This window comes from Molossus molossus, unplaced genomic scaffold (genome assembly GCF_014108415.1).
Source record: "Molossus molossus isolate mMolMol1 unplaced genomic scaffold, mMolMol1.p scaffold_m16_p_3, whole genome shotgun sequence".
NCBI lineage: Eukaryota > Metazoa > Chordata > Mammalia > Chiroptera > Molossidae > Molossus > Molossus molossus.
The window spans coordinates 99,265,177-99,284,125 of NW_023425366.1; the positions used below are offsets into that span (position 1 = coordinate 99,265,177).

The 18,949-nt window shown below is 39.4% G+C and overlaps 1 protein-coding gene across 5 annotated transcripts in view; it reads right to left on the reverse strand.

Annotated features, from left to right (window-relative positions):
* The window catches only part of BAZ1B (bromodomain adjacent to zinc finger domain 1B), a 92,254-nt gene that overhangs the window by 41,528 nt on the left and 31,777 nt on the right, over positions 1–18,949 (reverse strand). For 3 of the 5 annotated variants that reach the window (XM_036279254.1, XM_036279255.1, XM_036279256.1), the window contains exons 5-7: positions 18,172–18,293; positions 12,324–12,521; positions 312–2,010 (exon numbers count right to left, since the gene is read on the reverse strand). In XM_036279254.1, coding sequence (XP_036135147.1) covers positions 312–2,010; positions 12,324–12,521; positions 18,172–18,293 — 2,019 coding nt within the window. Of the gene's footprint in view, positions 1–311; positions 2,011–3,181; positions 3,254–9,874; positions 9,992–12,323; positions 12,522–18,171; positions 18,294–18,949 lie in introns of those variants that run through there. The other 2 variants (XM_036279258.1, XM_036279257.1) reach the window with 2 other exon arrangements.

Here is an 18,949-nt window from a genome sequence, read left to right on the forward strand (position 1 = left end):
ATATCAAATCTGGCAACTGTAAAGAGGGCTTCAAATACCTTGTTATTCAACTGTTACAACAATCTTTACAATCATATGAGGAAACTGAGGCATATGTAACTTGACCAAGGGAATATACCTAAGTCAGAGGTAGAGTTTGAACCCATGATCACTTCTGCTAGAATATCACATACATAGAAGGGTCCGGGTTATTACATACAGAGATAACTAAATAGTTATGACAAGTACAGTCTCTACCATTACCTCAATAATTTCCTTAGTTTTACTTTCTTCTAAAGAACTTCCCCTTTTCTCTCATCACAAGATTTTACCTTTCATTTCTCTCTCCTGGATTTCCCGCTCCTTCTTAGCCTGAATGGCAAGCAGCCGTCTGCTCTTCACAGTACTAATCATGTCTTCAGCTTCCATATCTACCTGGGGCTCAAATTTCACAACTTTTTTCCTATCAGTTTTGCCTAACCCATTCTCCTCTTTTCCATTTTCTTTATTTCTGGCTTCCATTTCTTTCCGTTTCTGTTTCTCTGCTCTCTTCTTATCATTTTCTTCCTTTAATACAGCAAGCCGTTCCTTCCACAACTCAGCAGACATCTGCTGTCTGGTTTCCATGTGGTCTTGCACGGAGTATGTCATGAGAATCCGGTGGCAGAGTGCTGTCAAAATCTGTAGCTTCTCTTCCGATGTTAACTCAAAAAATTCAGAGGTTTCCAGCTTCTCTAAGAACTCATCTTGTACTTCATTGTCCTCAAATGGTGCTGAATCTTTATTGCCATCTGTATCTGAGCCCTCACTTTCCTCCTGAACATCAGATTTGCGCAAGCAGAGCCGCACCAGCTCTGAAACCGAATGTAGAGTCAGAGGGATTTCCGACAGCTTCATTCCCAATTCACCATAGTCTTCTGCTATTTCATCTTGTAATAAGGTCTGTAACAGGATGACCAACACTCTATTCAGGTATAAAAAGCCACCCTTTTCTGCACTCAAGGCTTCCATAAGGGACACAGCAGTAATGGGATACTGAGCATCTGGTAAGAGTAGTCCAGAATAACAGCTCAAGAACTCCACAACCATGGCCACGTCCCCAAAGAGTGTGTTGGGTAGTCCTTCAGGGGTATCCACCAATCTAAATGCTGGAAGGTTTTTGCCAGTTAACTCTTGGTCCTCATATCGCTTCTGTTTTTCTAGTTTCTCAAGCATTTCTTTTTCTCTCCGCTCTTTGGCTTTCTCCTTCAACTTTTCTCTTAACTCCTCTCGTTTCTTTTTCAAATATTCCTTGCGTTGCTCTTCAGACATAGAGGCCCATCTTTTTTTGTGCTCTAGAAGCTCAAAGCGTTTTTGAACAATACTTCGCAATTCTTCTGGGAGACGAGCTCTATCTTCACTAGAGAGAAGACGGGCTGTTTTGGAGATAACACAGGACAGGGCACTCTTCTTGTCCTCCCTGTCTTTGTTTTCTTTGTAGTAGGCAATAAGGTGTAGGGCTGCAGGAGGCAGATGTTTATGAGGTTTACTAGAGGACCTGGGTGTACCCCCAGAATTCCGTGGGGTTCGTGTCATCTTCTGAGTGCCTTTGGCCATATCCAACAAAGTCATCTGCTTCATTTTGGTTTTAGGAGTCTTCAGGCCCTTTTTTGGAGATCTGGAATTACCTGTGGATTTCTGTCCATTCAGAATGCCTTTGCTTCTGCCCTTTGTTTTCAAAGGTTTGTCATTGTGCTTCCCTGGTTTCTTGGTAGGTGGGCCTTTCTTGGGAATGTGAAAGTTAGCATGTAGTTTATTGGTTGACATCATCTTCATCACTTCTTCCAGATGCTCTTCTGGAGATTTGGAATTCTTTGAGTTCTTCACTTTAAGTGGTGAGCCATTCAAGGATTTCTTCAAGTGTACATGACACCATAACTTAGGATTTAGTGGCGAACTCAGAGAAGAGTTATCTGTCTTGGATTTCTTTGAGGGCTTCCTATCTGGGGATCCAGTATTCTTCCTCTTAGTAGAAGGGTTGAGAGTCATATACTAGAATTTAAGAATAGGAGCAAAATTAATTTTAAAAACTAACTTAAAGAAGCAATATTTAAACATCCTAAAGGCCTTCTTTTCCACTATTCAGGTAAAACTACAAATTCATTTCTTTTCATAAACACTATGTCCCTAAAAAAACACAAAGAAATGAATTAGCTAATGTTTTAGCCTTATCAACACAAAATTCTCTTGATACCCAGGCTAAAAAAGGTATACTCTAATATTAAACATTTCTGCTATGCAACTAGCTTTCTGTTTATATAGAGATTAGCAGTTCTTAAATACTGTAATGAACTGGGAACCCTTTCCCCAGGAAAAAATACAAAAATTATGCAAACAATTTCAGAGTCCATCCATAGATCCCAGATTAAGGATACCTAAATCTAGATAATGGCAACATGTGAGAAATTTTTAAAGTATTGCTCTTGAGACAGGACTGGGTTTTTATCCTATAAGCCTTAGTTCCAACTGGGAATATTCTATGCTCTTAAGGTTTACATTTAAAGTTTACCATTTAAGTATTTTTATCTCAATTCAGAAGCATATTTTCTTATTAAAAGTACCAATGAGGCCCAGCTGGTGTGGCTCAGAGGTTGAGCATCAACCCATGCACCAAAAGGTCACTGGTTTGATTCCCAGTCAGGGCACATGCCCAGGTTGTGGGCCCAATCCCCAGTATAGGGCATGCAGGAGGCGGCAATCAATGTTCTCTCATCGATATTTCTATCTATCTCCCCCTCTCCCTTCCTCTCTCTCTCTCTAAAATCAATAAAGAAAAATTATAATAAAAATAAAATAAAAGTACCAGTGAGTATACTAATAGTAACAAAGACACTGTTCACAAATAAAGAACCCTCATGACCCTGGCCAAATAGGTCCTCAAACTCTCCCCCTTTGACCTCTCTCCATACCTCAAGAACTCATTCCCATGAATATATTAGTGCCCTCTAAATTCTCAATTTCACATAATTCTACCTTTGACCATCCTATCACATATTTCTAATTCATTCCCTCTTGTACCCCAAACTCTATAATCCTTCATTCCCACCAGGACCTTAAATCTGTTGATTTTCACCATGCTCACACTTCCATGTCCTTCTAACCAAGATTAAATTCCACAGTCAGTCATTATAATCAATCTTACATGAAGCTACAGTTCTCTTACCTCCCTTGCTCTGTTATATCTAGTCACTCCTGGACTGCAAGTGTTCAGCTTAAACATGACTAAACAGCCCTAACCAGGTAGCTCAGTTGGTTAGAGCATCGTCCCGATATGCCAAGGTTTCGGGTTCAATCCCCGGTCAGGGCACATCTAAGAATCAACCAATTAATACATGAATAAGTGCAACAACAAATTGATATTTCTCTCTCTAAAACTAATAAAAATTTTTTTAAAAAACATGACTAGAATAAAAGATATGACAGTGTATAATATTAGTAAAATCATAACCAAGTACCTTCAAATGGGTTCTGAATGCCACCCAATAATCACAGTACATTCCCTTAATCCATTCAATTGCCTAGACACACATCATCTCCTGTTTCTTCAAACCTCTACTTTATTCCTACTTTACAGAATTTGTTAATAGGTTAGAACTAGTGTTTCTGTGTACTTAACACAAACAAAAAACACTTGATTTATATGCTTTACATAATTACAAAGAACAAAACCTGGCAGCTAAAACACAAATTAAATGAAATAATAACCAGCAATGAAAAGGTACAGTCAATTTCAAAAAAGTATTGTTTCAAGTGACTAGGAGAAAGACTAGATAACACCTAGAACTTAAATTCTAAAATCTTCAAGTTTTTGAGTGGAAGGGACTAACTTGTTAAGAGCAACATGTAAAGTAGCAGTATGGCCCTGGCTGGGTAGCTCAGTTAGTTAGAGCATCGTCTCGATACGGCTTTGATCCCCACTCAGGGCACATACAAGAATCAACCAATGAATACATAGATGAGTGGGAAAAAAGACTGACAAATATCTCTTTCTCTCCTTCTCTACCTCTAGAATCAACCTAGAAGCAGTATGAAGGCAGTGGGTAAACAGGTTAGTGTGGAATGAGACAATAGGCAAGAAAACACCTAAAGACTATTGAATATAAAATTATGAGGCCCTTTAAAAAGATTATAGAGGCCCAGCCATAGTGGCTCAGTGAATTGAGCATCGTCTCATGGACTGAGAGGTCCAGGTTCAATTCCCTGTCAGGGCACATGCCCAGGTTGTGGGCTCATGCCTCAGTAGAGGAAGTACAGGAGGCAGCTGATCAGTATTTCTCTCTCACGTCAATGTTTCTCTCTCTCAATGCCAATAAGATGTAACATTAATAATATAATCAGAGCCTGGCCAATGTGGCTTAGTGGACTGAGCATGGTCCCATGGACTGAGAGGTCCTGGTTCCATTCCTGGTCAGGGCACATTCCCAGGTTGTGGGCTCAATCCCCAGTGAGGGGCGCGCAGGAGGCAGCTGATCAATGTTCTTTCTCACATCAATGTTTCTATCTCTCTCTCCCTTCCTCTCTCTCTAAAATAATAAATAAAAAATTTAAAAGATCAATAAAAAACAGTAATATACATATATATAAAATCAGAGAAACAAAGTCACAGAACCAAGACAGTACTTATTCATTCTGCAATGAATAAGTGGCTTTATACTTAACAAATCCTTCTTCTGGCCAAGTTCCATAACTTTAAAGGACAATCTGCCTTTTAAGAATCACAAGCAACCCCAGCCGGGTTGGCTCAGCGGTTGGAGCGTCGGTCTGCAGACCAGAGAGCCCCGGGTTTGGTTCCCGCTAGGGGCACATACCAAAAAAAAAATTACAGGCAATTGTAGAGTACTGTTCCTCTAGCTGGCTGATTTTGTTGCCTGACAAATAATGATTTTTCCTCAATTATCAGCCCCAGTATGAAATGACAAAGTGGTTCTAGTTCACAAATAGAAACACTATCAGTGCTACAGGGGATACTTTTCACAGAAGTAGAATTTCCCAGTTCTTGTTCTCCAGCAAGAACTTTCAAAAAGTTAAAAATTATGAATAAGCAAAGAAAATTAACATAAGATTCCATTTTCCTCAAGGACAGTGATAACACCAATACCCCAAAGAGTACCATATTTCAAGACCATTCTACAAATCATAAAGCAGTGATTTTCAACCTTTTTTAATCTCATGACACACATAAAATAATTACTAAAATTCTGCAGCACACCAAAAAAATATATTTTTTGCCCATTTAACCAAAAACATAGGTATAATTTTGATTCATTTACACAGGATAGCTAATGTTGTGTTGGTTCTCGTCATTTTTTTTTTAATTTGACAATCTAAGGGAAAAGAGGGAAAAGGTTTCAGGTTCAATTCCTGGTCAGGACACATACCTAAGTTGCAGGTTCAGGTAGTGCATGTTTGTTTGTTTTTTATCCTTACCAGAGGACATTTTTCATTCACATAGAGTGGGAGGGGGAGAGAGAGAGAGAGAAACATCAATGTGAAAGGGACACATTGAGTGACTGCCACCCACACGACCCAATCAGGATCGGGGACAAACTGCAACCGAGGTACATGCCCTTAGCGGGAACCAAACCCGGGCCTCTCCGGACCACAGGCCGATGCTATAACCACTGAGCCAAACTGGCCAGGGAAGGTATTACATGTTTTAAAATTCTTTGTGGCGCAGTGTGCCTCTTGCAGTGTGCCTTGGCACGCTGATTCAAAACTGCTGTCACAGAGTAAGGCTAACTAAACACTACCCTGCCAGAAATTAACAACAAATATGTGCCTCCCAACAGTTAACCATCCTCTTCAGCTAGCCTTAGAAAATCTTCAGAGTACAGACAAAATAGATTGCTACTTTTTCTAATGATCAGAATGATAGGTTTAAAGTCATTCTAAAATGAAATATATTACTATAAAAGGAGACTAATATAAGTCTATGTTTCATTTTTACTATTTTAAGTAAGATATCTTTTATTTTTTAAAAGATGGCCCTTTTTTGTTTTGTTTTTTATCCTCACCTGAGGACATTTTTCCATTTTTTGTTCAGATAGAGTGAGAGGGAGAGAGAGGAAGAGAGAGAGAGAGAAACATCGACGTGAAAGGGACACATCAAGTGGCTGCCTCCCACATGACTCAACCAGAGCCGGGGACAAACTGCAACCGAAGTACATGCCCCTAGCTGAAACCGAACCCAGGTCTCTCTGGACCGCAGGCCGACGCTCCAACCGCTGAACCAAACCGGCCAGGGCAAAGATGGCCTTTTTTAAAAAATGTTTTTATTGATTTTTTAGAGAGAGGAAGGAAGAGAAAGAAATGGAAACATCAATGAGAAACAGAAGCATCAACATCGATCACTGCCTCCTGCACACCCTTACTGGGGATGGAGCCAGCAACCCGGGCATGTGAAATGATCAGGAATTGAACCACTGACCTCTTGGTGCATAAGTCAATCCTCAACCACTGTGCCACACCAGCAAGGATAAAAAAGATATCTTTTAATAGGGTCAATTATTATTGGACCACCTCTTAATTTATTGGTTATATTTTTTCATATTTAAAAAGTCAAATTTTTTAAAAATTTAAAAGAAAGTCAAATTAAGCATAAGTTACTTTAAATTTCTTCTACTTAGAAGCATTGTGTTATGCAGAAACAATGCAAGAAAAAGCTGGGATGGCTTAACTATGAACGGATCCGGCTACCCCTTTTTATTTATAAGGTATGTTTTTTGCCAAGACACATTGTATAATTTTTTTCTCTTAAAAATGAAAGAAGCCCTGACCAGGTGGCTCAGTTGGAGTGTTGTCCTGTATACCAAAAGGTTTCAGGTTCAATTCCTGGTCAGGACACATACCTAAGTTGCAGGTTCAGGTTCCAGTTAGGGTGTGTGCAGGAGGCAACCAATCAATATTTCTCTCTCGCATTGATGTTTTTCTCTTTCTTTCCCTTCCCTTCCTCTCTCTAAAACCAATGAAAACTTATCCTTGCATGAGGATTAAAAAAAAAAGAAAGAAATTAACTCACCCAACCCCCTCCCAACAGGCCAGCTCCCCGAGTGAACAGTCCTTCAGTAACTGGATCATCTCAACATAGGGCATGCTGGGCAGTCACAGCCAAATGGGAGCCGGCATGGCTGGACTCAGGGGAATCTGAAAAAGTATAAAACCACTTATGTGCTAAGGGTCTCCCCTATCCCCCATTCAGCATTAAGTAATCTACTAGAGTAGTACATAAGAAAGGAGAAAAAAATGGACATCTGGATTTGCAGTACTATAGTTTTTGGCAAAGGCCCTTCCTGTTTGCTAAACAAGAAAAAAATACTTGTGTTTCAGCAACATGACAGGCTGTAAGAAAAATAGTATATATAAATCTATACTTATTCCCTGCCACCTGGAACAAACCACTACCACAAATAAGGAAATCTAATAAATAAGATAAAAATAAAGAATGTTTGCCCTGGACAGTTTGGCTCAGCGGTTAGAGTGTCAGCCCACGGACCAATGAGTCACGGGTTAGACTCCAGTCAAGGGCATGTACCTCAGCTGCAGTTCATCCCTGGCCTGGCTGGGGTCCTGTGGGAGGCAGCCAGTCAATGTGTCTCTCTCACATTGATGTTTCTCTCCACCCCCCAACCCCCACCCAGCTCTATCCGAAGATAAATGGAAAAATATCCTTGGGTGAGAATAAAAAACAGAGATGAAATAAAGAATCATTATTATTTACGCCCAGTCAGTGTGGCTCACTGAATTGAGAATCTTCCCATGGACTGAGAAGTCCCTGGTTCAATTCCCGGTCAGGGCACATGCCCAGGTTGTGGGCTCGATCCCCAGTAGGGGGCGAGTAGGAGGCAGTCAATCGATGTTTCTCATATTGATGTTTCTATCTCTCCCTTACTCTCTCTCTAAAAAAAAAAAATCTTTATTTATAGCAACTCATTCAGATGCTAAATTTAACAGTAAGCAGAAAGAACTGTAAATTAGAAAGTTTTTGGCAATCTACATGTTGATTCTTATTTCATTCTTCTCATTTACCCAAGGAACCATGTTAAGAGTTTGAAGGCAACATTCACATAATGGGCTTGTCTCAATCCCTAGAGGCCTTTATCAGCAAATTTGTGAAATTTGTTGCCATAAAATATTTTAAGTACTTTTAAAGTTAATATAATTTATTTTTTAAATACTTCTCTCGTCTCCAACTCATAAACAAATCTCAAGAACCAAAATTTAAAGAAAAATCTTAGGGCTATGAACACTTACTTGAAACATCAGTTATTAGGAGATTAAAAAATCTTTTAAAATATATAATATCACTAGTACTGAAACCAAATTACATCATATGCCTTCTGATATAACTCACTGAGAAGAATACATTTTTATGGTATTCCTACCAAAAATTCATAGCCTGAGTCTAATCATAAGGAAATAAACCCAGATTTAGAAGAATAATTGGTTTGTATTCTAAAAATGTCAAGGTTTTTAAAAGACAAAGAAAAACTGAGGGACTGTTCCAGATTAGAGGAAACTAAAGAGACATAACAAGTAAATGAATCCTACTGAAACCAAAACAAAAGTCTGTTTTTTACTAAAAGGACGTTACTGAGATAAATGGAAAAATTTGAGTGAGAACTGTAGATCAAATAATAGTACTGCTTCTATGTCAGTTTACTGATTTTTATAACCGTACTATAGCTATATTAGAAAATATCCTTGTCTTCAGAAAATACATATTTAATTATTTTGTAAAAGGGCATCCTGTCTTATAACCTATTCTCAAATGTCTCAGAAAAAAATTTTTGAGTGTGTATATATAGAGAAAATAATAATACAAATGTAAATGTAAACATTTAAGAAATCTATGTGAAGAGTACAATCTAATTGAAGGGAAAAACATTTTTTTAATATTTTTCCTTTACTGATTTCAGTGAGAGGAAGGGAGATGGAGAGAGAGACAGAAATATCAATGAAAGAGAACATCAATTGGCCACCTCCTGCATGCCCCCCCACTGGGGATGGAGCCCACAACCTGGGCATGTGCCCTGATCAGGAATCGAACTGGCAACTTCTTGGTGCGTGGGTTGATGCTCAACCAGTGAACCACACCAGCTTGGCTCTTTTATTTTTTAAATTAAATATATGTTTTACTGATTTTTTTAGAGAGAGAGATAGAAATACTGATGTGAGAGAGATACACTGATTGGCTGCCTCCTGCATGTCCCCTACTGGGGATCAAGCCCGAAACTCAGGCATGTGCCCAGACTGAGAACTGATATAGGACCTCTCAGTCGATGGGATGACGCTCAGTCCACTGAGCCACACCAGCCGGGCTGAAGGGAAATTTTTTACAGTTATTTTGTCAACTGTTCCACATGAAATTACTTCTAAATATAATATTTAAAAATATATTAAGAACCATATTAAATTAGCCCGAATTATTCCAGGATTTCAAATGTCTTAAAAAGTGTTATTTTCTTATGTCTCTATCCAAAAGCTTCCCCACTAGTTCAAAACAAGAGTTCAAACATTATAGATAGAATAACAAAACACTAGCACAACATGTATTACAAGAGGGAAATGAACTAAGATGACTAATTTCATCTTAGATGACTGTGATCTTATTAACAAATTGTCTTGTCATTCCTCCAAGTCTACAAAAAATTGTTATCTCTAAATTCATCTGTCAGTAGCAGTTTTCTCCTTAACAAGCAGAATTTTGTAAAGAAATGAATTCACTAGCCATGAACCTATTATACCTATTTTAGACATCACAGAACATAAATAATTTATATTCTAGAGTTTACAATGTGATAAGCACACCTCATCATCACCCTCAACCCTACTCAGATAACACTCCAAAATTCTATACCTCTAAATAATTTTCCTCTTCCATCTAAGCTCTCATCATCACTCCTTTCCTAAAAATTACTCGGAACTTGCTTCCTCTCCAGGCCTCATTTTTCAACAATAGCTGTAGTTCGGCAACCTAGTAGAACATTAAATTACACAAAAAACCAGAGAAGACAAAGAGAGAAAATATTTTTAACTTATTGCCTTTAGGATAGGTAGATCACGTGTGACCACTCTAATTTTCAATGCATTATTTAAAATTTTCTTAAGATAAGGATAGAATCCAAAGTACTGTTTTATGGTCTGCTTATCTATGTCTTTACTATGTCCTGGCTGAGATTCCAAAAAGTCTCTTAAGAAAACCAATTTTTCCCAGCCAGTGTGGCTCAGTGGTTGAGCATAGACCCACCAAGAGGTCGCTGGTTCGATTCCCAATCAGGGCACATGCCCAGGTTGTAGGCCCAATCCCCAATGAGGGGCATGCAGGAAGCAGACAATCGATGTTCTCTCTCATCAATGTTTCACCTCTTCTTTTTTTTATCCTCACCCAAGGATATTTTTCCAGTTTTTGTTCAGATAGAGTGAGAGGGGGAGAGAGAGAGAGAGAGAGAGAAACATTAACGTGAAAGGGACACATCGAGTGGTTGCCACCTCCACAACCCAACCAGGGCCGGGGACAAACTGCAACCGAGGTACATGCCCTTAGTGGGAACCAAACCTGGGTCTCTCTGGACCGCAGGCAGATGCTCTAACTACTGAGACAAACTGGCCAGGGCTCTCATCAATGTTTCTATCTCTCTCTCCCTCTCCCTTCCTCTCTCTCTAAAATCAATAAGGAAAAATAAAACAAAAAAGAAAACTAATTTTTACACCCAGCTGGTTTGGCTCAGTGGATTGAGCCCATCGTCCCATGGACTGAGAGGTCCCAATTCCCAGTCAGGGCACATGCCCCAGTTGTGGGCTTGAATCCCAGTAGGGGGCACGCAGGAGACAGCTGATGGATGTTTCTCACATCCATGTTTCTATCTCTCTCTCCCTTCCTCTCTCTCTAAAAAAATCAATAAAAACGTATTTTTAAAAAAACAGCAGGAGGGTGGAGGAGACATTCTAGAACTCAGACTTAGTTCTTTTGTTTGTTTGTTTTGAAATCCTCACCAAGGACACAATTCCATTTATTTTCAGACAGAATGGGAGGAAGAGAGAAAGAGGAAAACATCAATGTGAAAGAGACACATTGACAGGTCGCCTCCCATGCGACCCCAACCAGGTCCGGGAACCAAACCACAACCAAGGTAAGTACCCTTGACTGGAATCGAACCCGCAACTCTTTGGTTCGAGGGCCAACGCTCTAACTGCTGAGGCAAACCAGCCAGGGCCAGACTTAGTTTTAATGGACCAGCGGCTTTCTCATTCCCCTTCTCGCCTAGAGACCAAAATGAAAACATGAGTATGCAAATAAGTAAATTTAAAAACACAAGAAACATAGCCCTGGCCGGTTTGGCTCAGTGGTTAGAGCGTCGGCCTGCGGTCCTGAGAGACCCGGGTTCGGTTCCCGCTAAGGGCGCGTACCTCAGTTGCAGTTTGTCCCCGGCCCTGGTTGGTAGTGCGGGTGGCAACCACTCGATGTGTCCCTTTCACATCGATGTTTCTCTCTCTCTCTCTGTTCCTCTCTCTCCCTCCCACTCTACCTGAACAAAAAATGGAAAAATGTTCTCAGGTGAGGATGATAAAAAAAAATAAAATAAATAAAAAATAAATAAATAAATAAAAACACAAGAAACATAAATACTCTCACAAGCTACATTAAAAACTCTCACAAACTACATTAAAATCTTTTTGGAAAAACCCTAAAATGGAAAAGACAATCAGAAATCGAAGGTCAATGTCTTGGTTTTTGTCATTCACTTTCTGCTGCTTGTAATTAGACTAGCCCGTTTCCCCATCTGGAAAATAAGTTTAATATATTTATACATACCATACAACTTCCTAAGAATGTTCTAAAGATCAAATGAGATAAAGAAAAAACCATATTCTCAAGAGGGAAATGCTAGATTTTCTACTAACCTGTCATACAAAATAATACTCATTCCAAGTCCTTTTTCAAGACTGCCAATACATTTGGTCCTCTTTTCTGATGTACAAAATCAGTTTTCATTTTTAGGGTTCAATTTGCAAAATACATTTTTGTATTTATACCATATCTCATTACAAGAAGGATCTGAGGCAAAAAAGTACATGTATAGAGTTTGTTTCTTAATTCTGTAAAAAAATAAATTGAACTAGAGATACTCAACATGACCTCTTCCCTAACAACCCTGCATATCACAACCTATATGAAATAAAAATGTGAAAAATTTGTAATTCCTTTTCTGATGTTAAGAGTTCAAAATCTGCTTTAGATCTAATCCCATCTGAGAAAATAAACTCATAGTGTTCTACCCTGCTGTTCAAAAATTAAGTTACCTTACCTTGTATGGATCAAGTAAAAAGTCACTGAACTTGCTAGGTAGGGAATACTTCTTCACCAATTCATCTTCTACCACCCAAGGTGCATTTTCACCAGTGCCAGCCCGTAAGGCATTATGCCGTATAAAGTATCGAAGTATCTCCTTATTTGGTGGGCGTTCTGTCCGAATCAAGCTGTCTGCTGGTACATTACTGATGATCTAAGTTAACAAATATAAACAACTCATCACTGGAGTAAAAAAACAATTAACCAAGGAAACCAAAAATTTATGTTCTCTCCAGAAAAATCATAATTCCATGTATAAAACAGTTATAAACTAGGTGGAAGAAAAAGAATTTTCAGAGACAGAAAATTAATTAATCCCTAAGCAATTCGTCAATATGTATCAAAGTCCTACAAATGTGTATACCCACTGAACCAACAATTTCTCATATTAAAAATGTGAAGCCCTGGCCAGATTGGTTCAGCAGTTAGAGCATCGGCCTGCGGACCAGAGTTCCAGGTTTGGTTTCCGCTAAGGGCACATACCTCGGTTGTAGTTTGTCCCTTGCCACACTTGGGGCCGTGTGGGTGGCAACCACTTGATGTACCTCTCTCACATCGATGTTTCTCTCTCCCTCCTGCTCTATCTGAAGATAAATGCAAAAAAAAAAAAAAATGACCTCGAGTGAGGATTAAAAAAAATTTGGAGATAGTCCAGCCAGTGTCTCTCGGTGGAGTGAGCATAGTCCCAAGGACTGAGAGGTCCCAGTTCAATTCTCTGTCCAGGCACATGCCCAGGTTTCAGGCTCAATCCTCAGCAGGGCACATGCAGGAGGCAGCTGATCAATGTTTCCATCTCTCTCCCTTCCTCTCAAAAAAAATCAATAAAAACATATTGAGGCAACGTGGAGGGATCTGGAGAGCATTACGCTGAGTGAAATAAGCCAGTTAGAGAAAGACAAGTACCACATGATCTCACTTATTTATGAAATATCATGAATAAAATAAGCTGTCGATCAAAACCACTGCCAGTGTGGCTCAGTGGTTGAGCATCGACCCATGCACCAAGAGGTCACTGGTTCAATTCCCGGTCAGGGCACATGCCCAGGTTGTGGGCCAAATCCCCAGTGGGGGCATACAGATGGTTGCCAATCAATGTTCTCTCTCATCAATGTTTCTATCTCTCTCTTCCTCTCCCTTCCTCTCTCTAAAATCAAGAAGAAAAAAAAAATTTTTTTTTTCAAAATAGATCCAGGGATATGAAGTAAAGAACAGACTGACAAACCTCAGGAGGAAGGTTGGTAGAGAGGTTGGGAAGAGATAAACCAAAGAACTTATATGCATATTTGCATAACCAATGGATACAGACAATAGTTTGGGGAAAGAGGGAGGGGGGTGGAAAGGGGGGGAAGGTCAAAGGGGAAAAAGGGGGGAACATCTGTAATACTTTCAACAATAAAGTTTTTGTTTTGTTTTTTTCTTTATGGATTTTAGAGAGATGGAAGATAGAGGGAGAGAAAAGAAGGTAGAGGGAGAGAGAGATAGAAACATCAATGAGAGAGAACATCAATTGGCCACCTCCTGCATGTCCCCAACTGGGAATCAGGCCCACAACCTGGGTATGTCCCCTGACTGGGAATCAAACTGGTGACCTCTTGGTGCACGGGTTGACACTCAACCACTGAGCCACACTGGCTGGGCTAGATTTTTTTTTTAAGTATTTAAAAAAAATTTGGACATAGCCCTGGCCAGTTTGGCTCGGCAATTAGAGCATCAGCCCTCAGACTGAGGGGTCACGAGATCAATTCTGGTCAAGGGTACATACCTAGATTGTAGGTTTGATCCCCAGTCCCGGTCAGGATTGTGCAGGATGCAACCAACTGATGTCTCTCTCTCCCTCCCTTCCTTCAACTCTATCTAAAAATCAATGGGAAAATATCCTTGGGAGGGAATAAAAAATAAAAAAATTAAAATTTGAAAATAAAAAAAAAAAATGAAATAAATGGATCATTCATCACCAGCTCATAAAAGCAAAAGAAAAAGGGGAGGGCAGGAGACTACATAAAGATATATCAGTAAGAGATTCATTTTTTGAATTAAAATATATCCATATAATAGACACCATGCAGCTATGGATGAAAACACATTTTCTCAATCAGGACAAGCTTATCAGAATCATGTAGGCAGCTATTACAATATATATGCTAACCCTGGCCAGTGAGATTTGGTTGAGCATCATTCCACACACCAGAAGGTTGCTATCTGATTCCCAGTCAGGGCACATGCCCAGGGTGAAGGTTCGATCCCCCAGGCAGGGTGTGTACAGGAGGCAACCAATCAATGTTTCTCTCTCACAGATTTTTTTGTCTCTCTCTTTCCCTCTTCTGTCTAAAAATCAATAAAAACATTATTTTTTAAAAATGCATATGCTTGGCCCACACCTCAAATTTACTAAATCAGAAAAATCTCTGGCAGCAGAGCCTGGGAATCCACTTTATTTTTTTCTGCTTTACTTTTATTATTTATGCTGAATTTTCTTCCAGGCCATTAAGTTTTGTTTCTTCATTTCTTCTGGCCTTTTTCTTCTATGCCACCTCCTCCCTCCTCTGGTTTAGGAATAATTTGCTCTTTTTCAGTAATGATCATTTCAATGTGGCAGGGAGAGCTCGTGTGTGGGTTAATTAACCCAAGAGCTCTGTAAATTCTGTGCTGGATCTTGGGAGCTTTGTTCACTTGAATGTGCTTAATGACAAGAGAATCTATATCTAAACCCTTAAGTTCAGCATTATGGTCTGCATTTTTAAGCATGTGCAGCAAAAATTCAGCACTTTTTGGGCCACTGGCTCTGTGTCCAGCCCCACTATTTGGACTGGGTACACCTACCAATTCCACCACTGTAATAACAGAATGGCACACATTGCTTCTTTTTTTTATCCTCACCCGAGGACATTTTTCAATATTTTGTTCAGATAGAGTGGGAGGGAGGGAGAGAAACATCGATGTGAAAGGAACACATCGAGTGGTCGCCACCCACACGACCCAACCAGGGCCGGGGACAAACTGCAACTGAGGTACGTGCCCTTAGCGGGAACCGAACCCGGGTCTCTCCAGACCGCAGGCCAACGCTCTAACCACTGAGCCAAACCGGCCCGGGCCACACATTGCTTCTATAAAGTGACATCCTTCAGATACTTGGTGGCTTTTTGGATATGCATATCTTTGGATGACCTGGGTAGTTTCATGTTTTTTGTTTTAAATGTTTCTATTAATTTTTTTAGAGAAAGAGATAGAAACATCAATGAGAAAAACATGCCTTCTGCATGCCCCCTACTGGGGACTGAGCCTGCAACTCGGGCATGTGCCCTGACTAGGAATCGGATCAGGACCTCTCAGTCCACGGGACAATGTTCAATTCACTAAGCCACACTGGCCGGGCTCATGGGTATTTCTTACAGTGAACACAAAAATTTGAACCTCTTGATTTTCATGATTTTGGTGGGATTTCTGGGTCAAGTGAATAGCAAACCATTTTCAGAGGTCACCTCTGGCCACTTTCGGGAATAGCAACTACTTTTTTAATAAACTCCACAGATAACTATAATATACACTACAACCCAAAAATATTGCTTTGGAAAAAAATGTTATGACATTACAGATACTTACGAGACAGAAAATTAAAAAAAGTAAGCTACAAAATAGTATATATAGAATATTCCTACTTTTACAAGTCACTTAAAAACTAACCACCATTACTCACAACTATATTTATCAATTATTATCTGAGTATGGGATTAGAAATAACTTTTTTTCTTATTTGTATTTCCTATCCTCCTATGAACAGTATTTACCAAATGTGAACAAAAAAATTTACATTCAACAGTAAGAATATAAATGAAACCGGCCAGTGTAGCTCAGTGGACTGAGCATCACCCTGTGGACTGAGAGGCCCCAGTTCAATTCCTGCTCAGGGCACATGCCCGGGTTGCGGGCTCAGTCCCCAGTGGGGGACATGCGCGAGGCAGCCAATCAATGTTTCTCTCTCTCCCTTCCTCTCTCTAAAGAATCAATAAAAACATTTTTTTAAAAAAGGAGAGAACATAAAGATAATTTGGAAAGTTGTTGAGAATTCTAGCAATTCTTTAACTAGCTGCCTTCCTGAATAAGAGGGAAGGAACTTAGTGAAAAATTGTATTTAACATCTAATTTTAAAATATAAAGAGTCCGACCCAGCTGGTGTGGTTCAGTGGTTGAGCACTGACCCATGCACCAAGAGGTCACCAATAGATTCCTGGTCAGGGCATATGCCCACGTTGTGGGCCAAATCCCCAGTGGGGGGTGTGCAGAAGCCAGCAAATCAATGTTCTCGCTCATGGATGTTTCTCTCTCTCTCTCCCTCTAATCAATAAAAAAAAAAATACACACACACAGACACAGAAATTCTAACAGTCCAGGTTATGTCTTCAGAACACTAACTATGAAACAAAGTCAAAGCCCAGCTGGTATGGCTCAGTGGATTGTCATCCCGTGAACTGAGAGGTCCCGGTTCAATTCCCAGTCAGGGCACACGCCCAGGTTGCAGGCTCGATCCCCAGGGCGGGGCATGCAGGAGACAACTGATCAATGTTTTTTCACATCGATGTTTCTCTCCCCCCCCCTTCAGAAATCAATAAAAACATTTTTTAAAAAAAAAACAGAACTTTAGCCCTGGCGGGTTTGGCTCAGCAGTTAAGAGCATCAGCCTGCAGACTGGAGAGTCCCAGGTTCAGTTCCTGCTGAGGGCATTGTACCTTGGTTGCAGTTTGTCCCCGGCCCCAGTTGGGATCATGTAGGTGGCAACCCTCAATGTGTCTCTCACATCGATGTTTCACTCTCTCTCTTCCTCCCTTTCTCCCTCCCGCTCCATCTGAAGATAAATGCAAAAATATCCTTGGGTGAGGATAAAATAAATAAATAAATAATAAAAAAGGGTAAAAACAGAACTTTAAAAAAAAAAAGGCAAAATGGAATAAGACTTGTTAACAGTGTGAGAAGGAGGAAAACAAACAATTCTAAAGAAGCAAAAGATCTGGGTTATAATCCTTCTCAATCTCCTTTACTAAATTAGGAACATTGAGAGAATTATTAAATTTCTCAGGCCTCAGCTGTTTTTCTTCTATAAAGCAGTTAAACATGAAGAAAAATGTGTAGCTACCTTCCACACCCAGCCTCCCACCCCACTTCTTTCTAACATTTTACATACAGGTATATGAGTACCTGAAAGTAACAGCTTATTTCATGGACTCTAAGTTATTATTAATGAATTATTTTATGCACCACTAAGAAAAAACATCATGCCAATTGACTTTAACATGTATACTGATTCTAAGCACATTAAAAAATACAAAAGATGGACATTTTAGAATAAAGGAAACACAGTACTGTGTTATTTTAAGGATATTTACTATTTTAGGTTGTTAGCTGCAGAGTCCTTGTAAAAGTACTGATTACTGTTAACTCAGTTTCTGAATTTAATTACATCACAAAATGCTCTACTTTTATTGGGAAGAGCTACTACTTCAGGAAGTATGTAACTGCTGGAAACAGATTCTTATTTTTCAAACTGAGTTTGAAGTTCAAATACAAATTACTCTTAACCCGAATAATGCCTATTAAAAGGAAAAAACAATGTAATTTCCTAGGAAAAAAAATACAATTTGACTTAAAGTCATAGTTACGAAGACTAGAAGACTAGAAAACCACTCAGAATTTCTTGCAGAAACACATTCATTTACATTTTTCTTTAGTATATTTTCTGAGAAAACTAGCCCTATGATATTTTCTTAAACAACATCTACTACATGTAAGATTAATATAAAGTGCCTACTAACCTTATCTTCATTTTGTAGTTTCACATCATATTTGTGAGGCAGAAATTTTGGAGGAGCCCATTTCCTTTCTCCTTTTTTTAATGAAGTAGGGAGTTTTCGTGGAGATCTACGTGCTCTGTCATCTAGTCAAATCATTAGAAAATTTGTGAAAAAATTATTTATTTTAATTCAATTCATTCATTCATTCATTCATTCATTCATTCATTCATTGTTTTATTGAACACTACTTTGCACCAGGCACTGAATGATGATGGGGCACCAAGATGAATCATGAAATCTTTACCTCAACTAGCTAAAGTCTATGGGCAGAGTCCAACAATAATTATAATACAATGTGTGGTAAATTACTATTATATAAGTGGGTACAGAAAAATAATATGAGGGGCCCTGGCCAGTTTTCTCAGTGGTTAGAGCATCAGCCCACAGACCAATGAGTCAGATTCAATTTCGGTCAAGGGCACATACCTCATTTGCGGTTAATCTTCGGCCCTGGTCAGGTTCTTAGAGGAGGCAGCCACTCTATGTGTCCCTTTCATGTCAATGTTTCTCTATCTTTTCCTCTCTCCCTCCCACTGTATCTGAACTAAAATGGAAAAATGTGCTCGAGTGAGGATTAAAAAAAATAAATAAATAAAACAATATGAGGGGAGATAGCAGCAAGGTCTAACTTAGGAAGATAGGTAAAAAAGGACTAGAGCCCTAGCCGGTTTGGCTCAGCGGTTAGAGCGTCCGCCTGCGGTCCGGAGAAACCCGGGTTCGGTTCCCACTAAGGGCATGT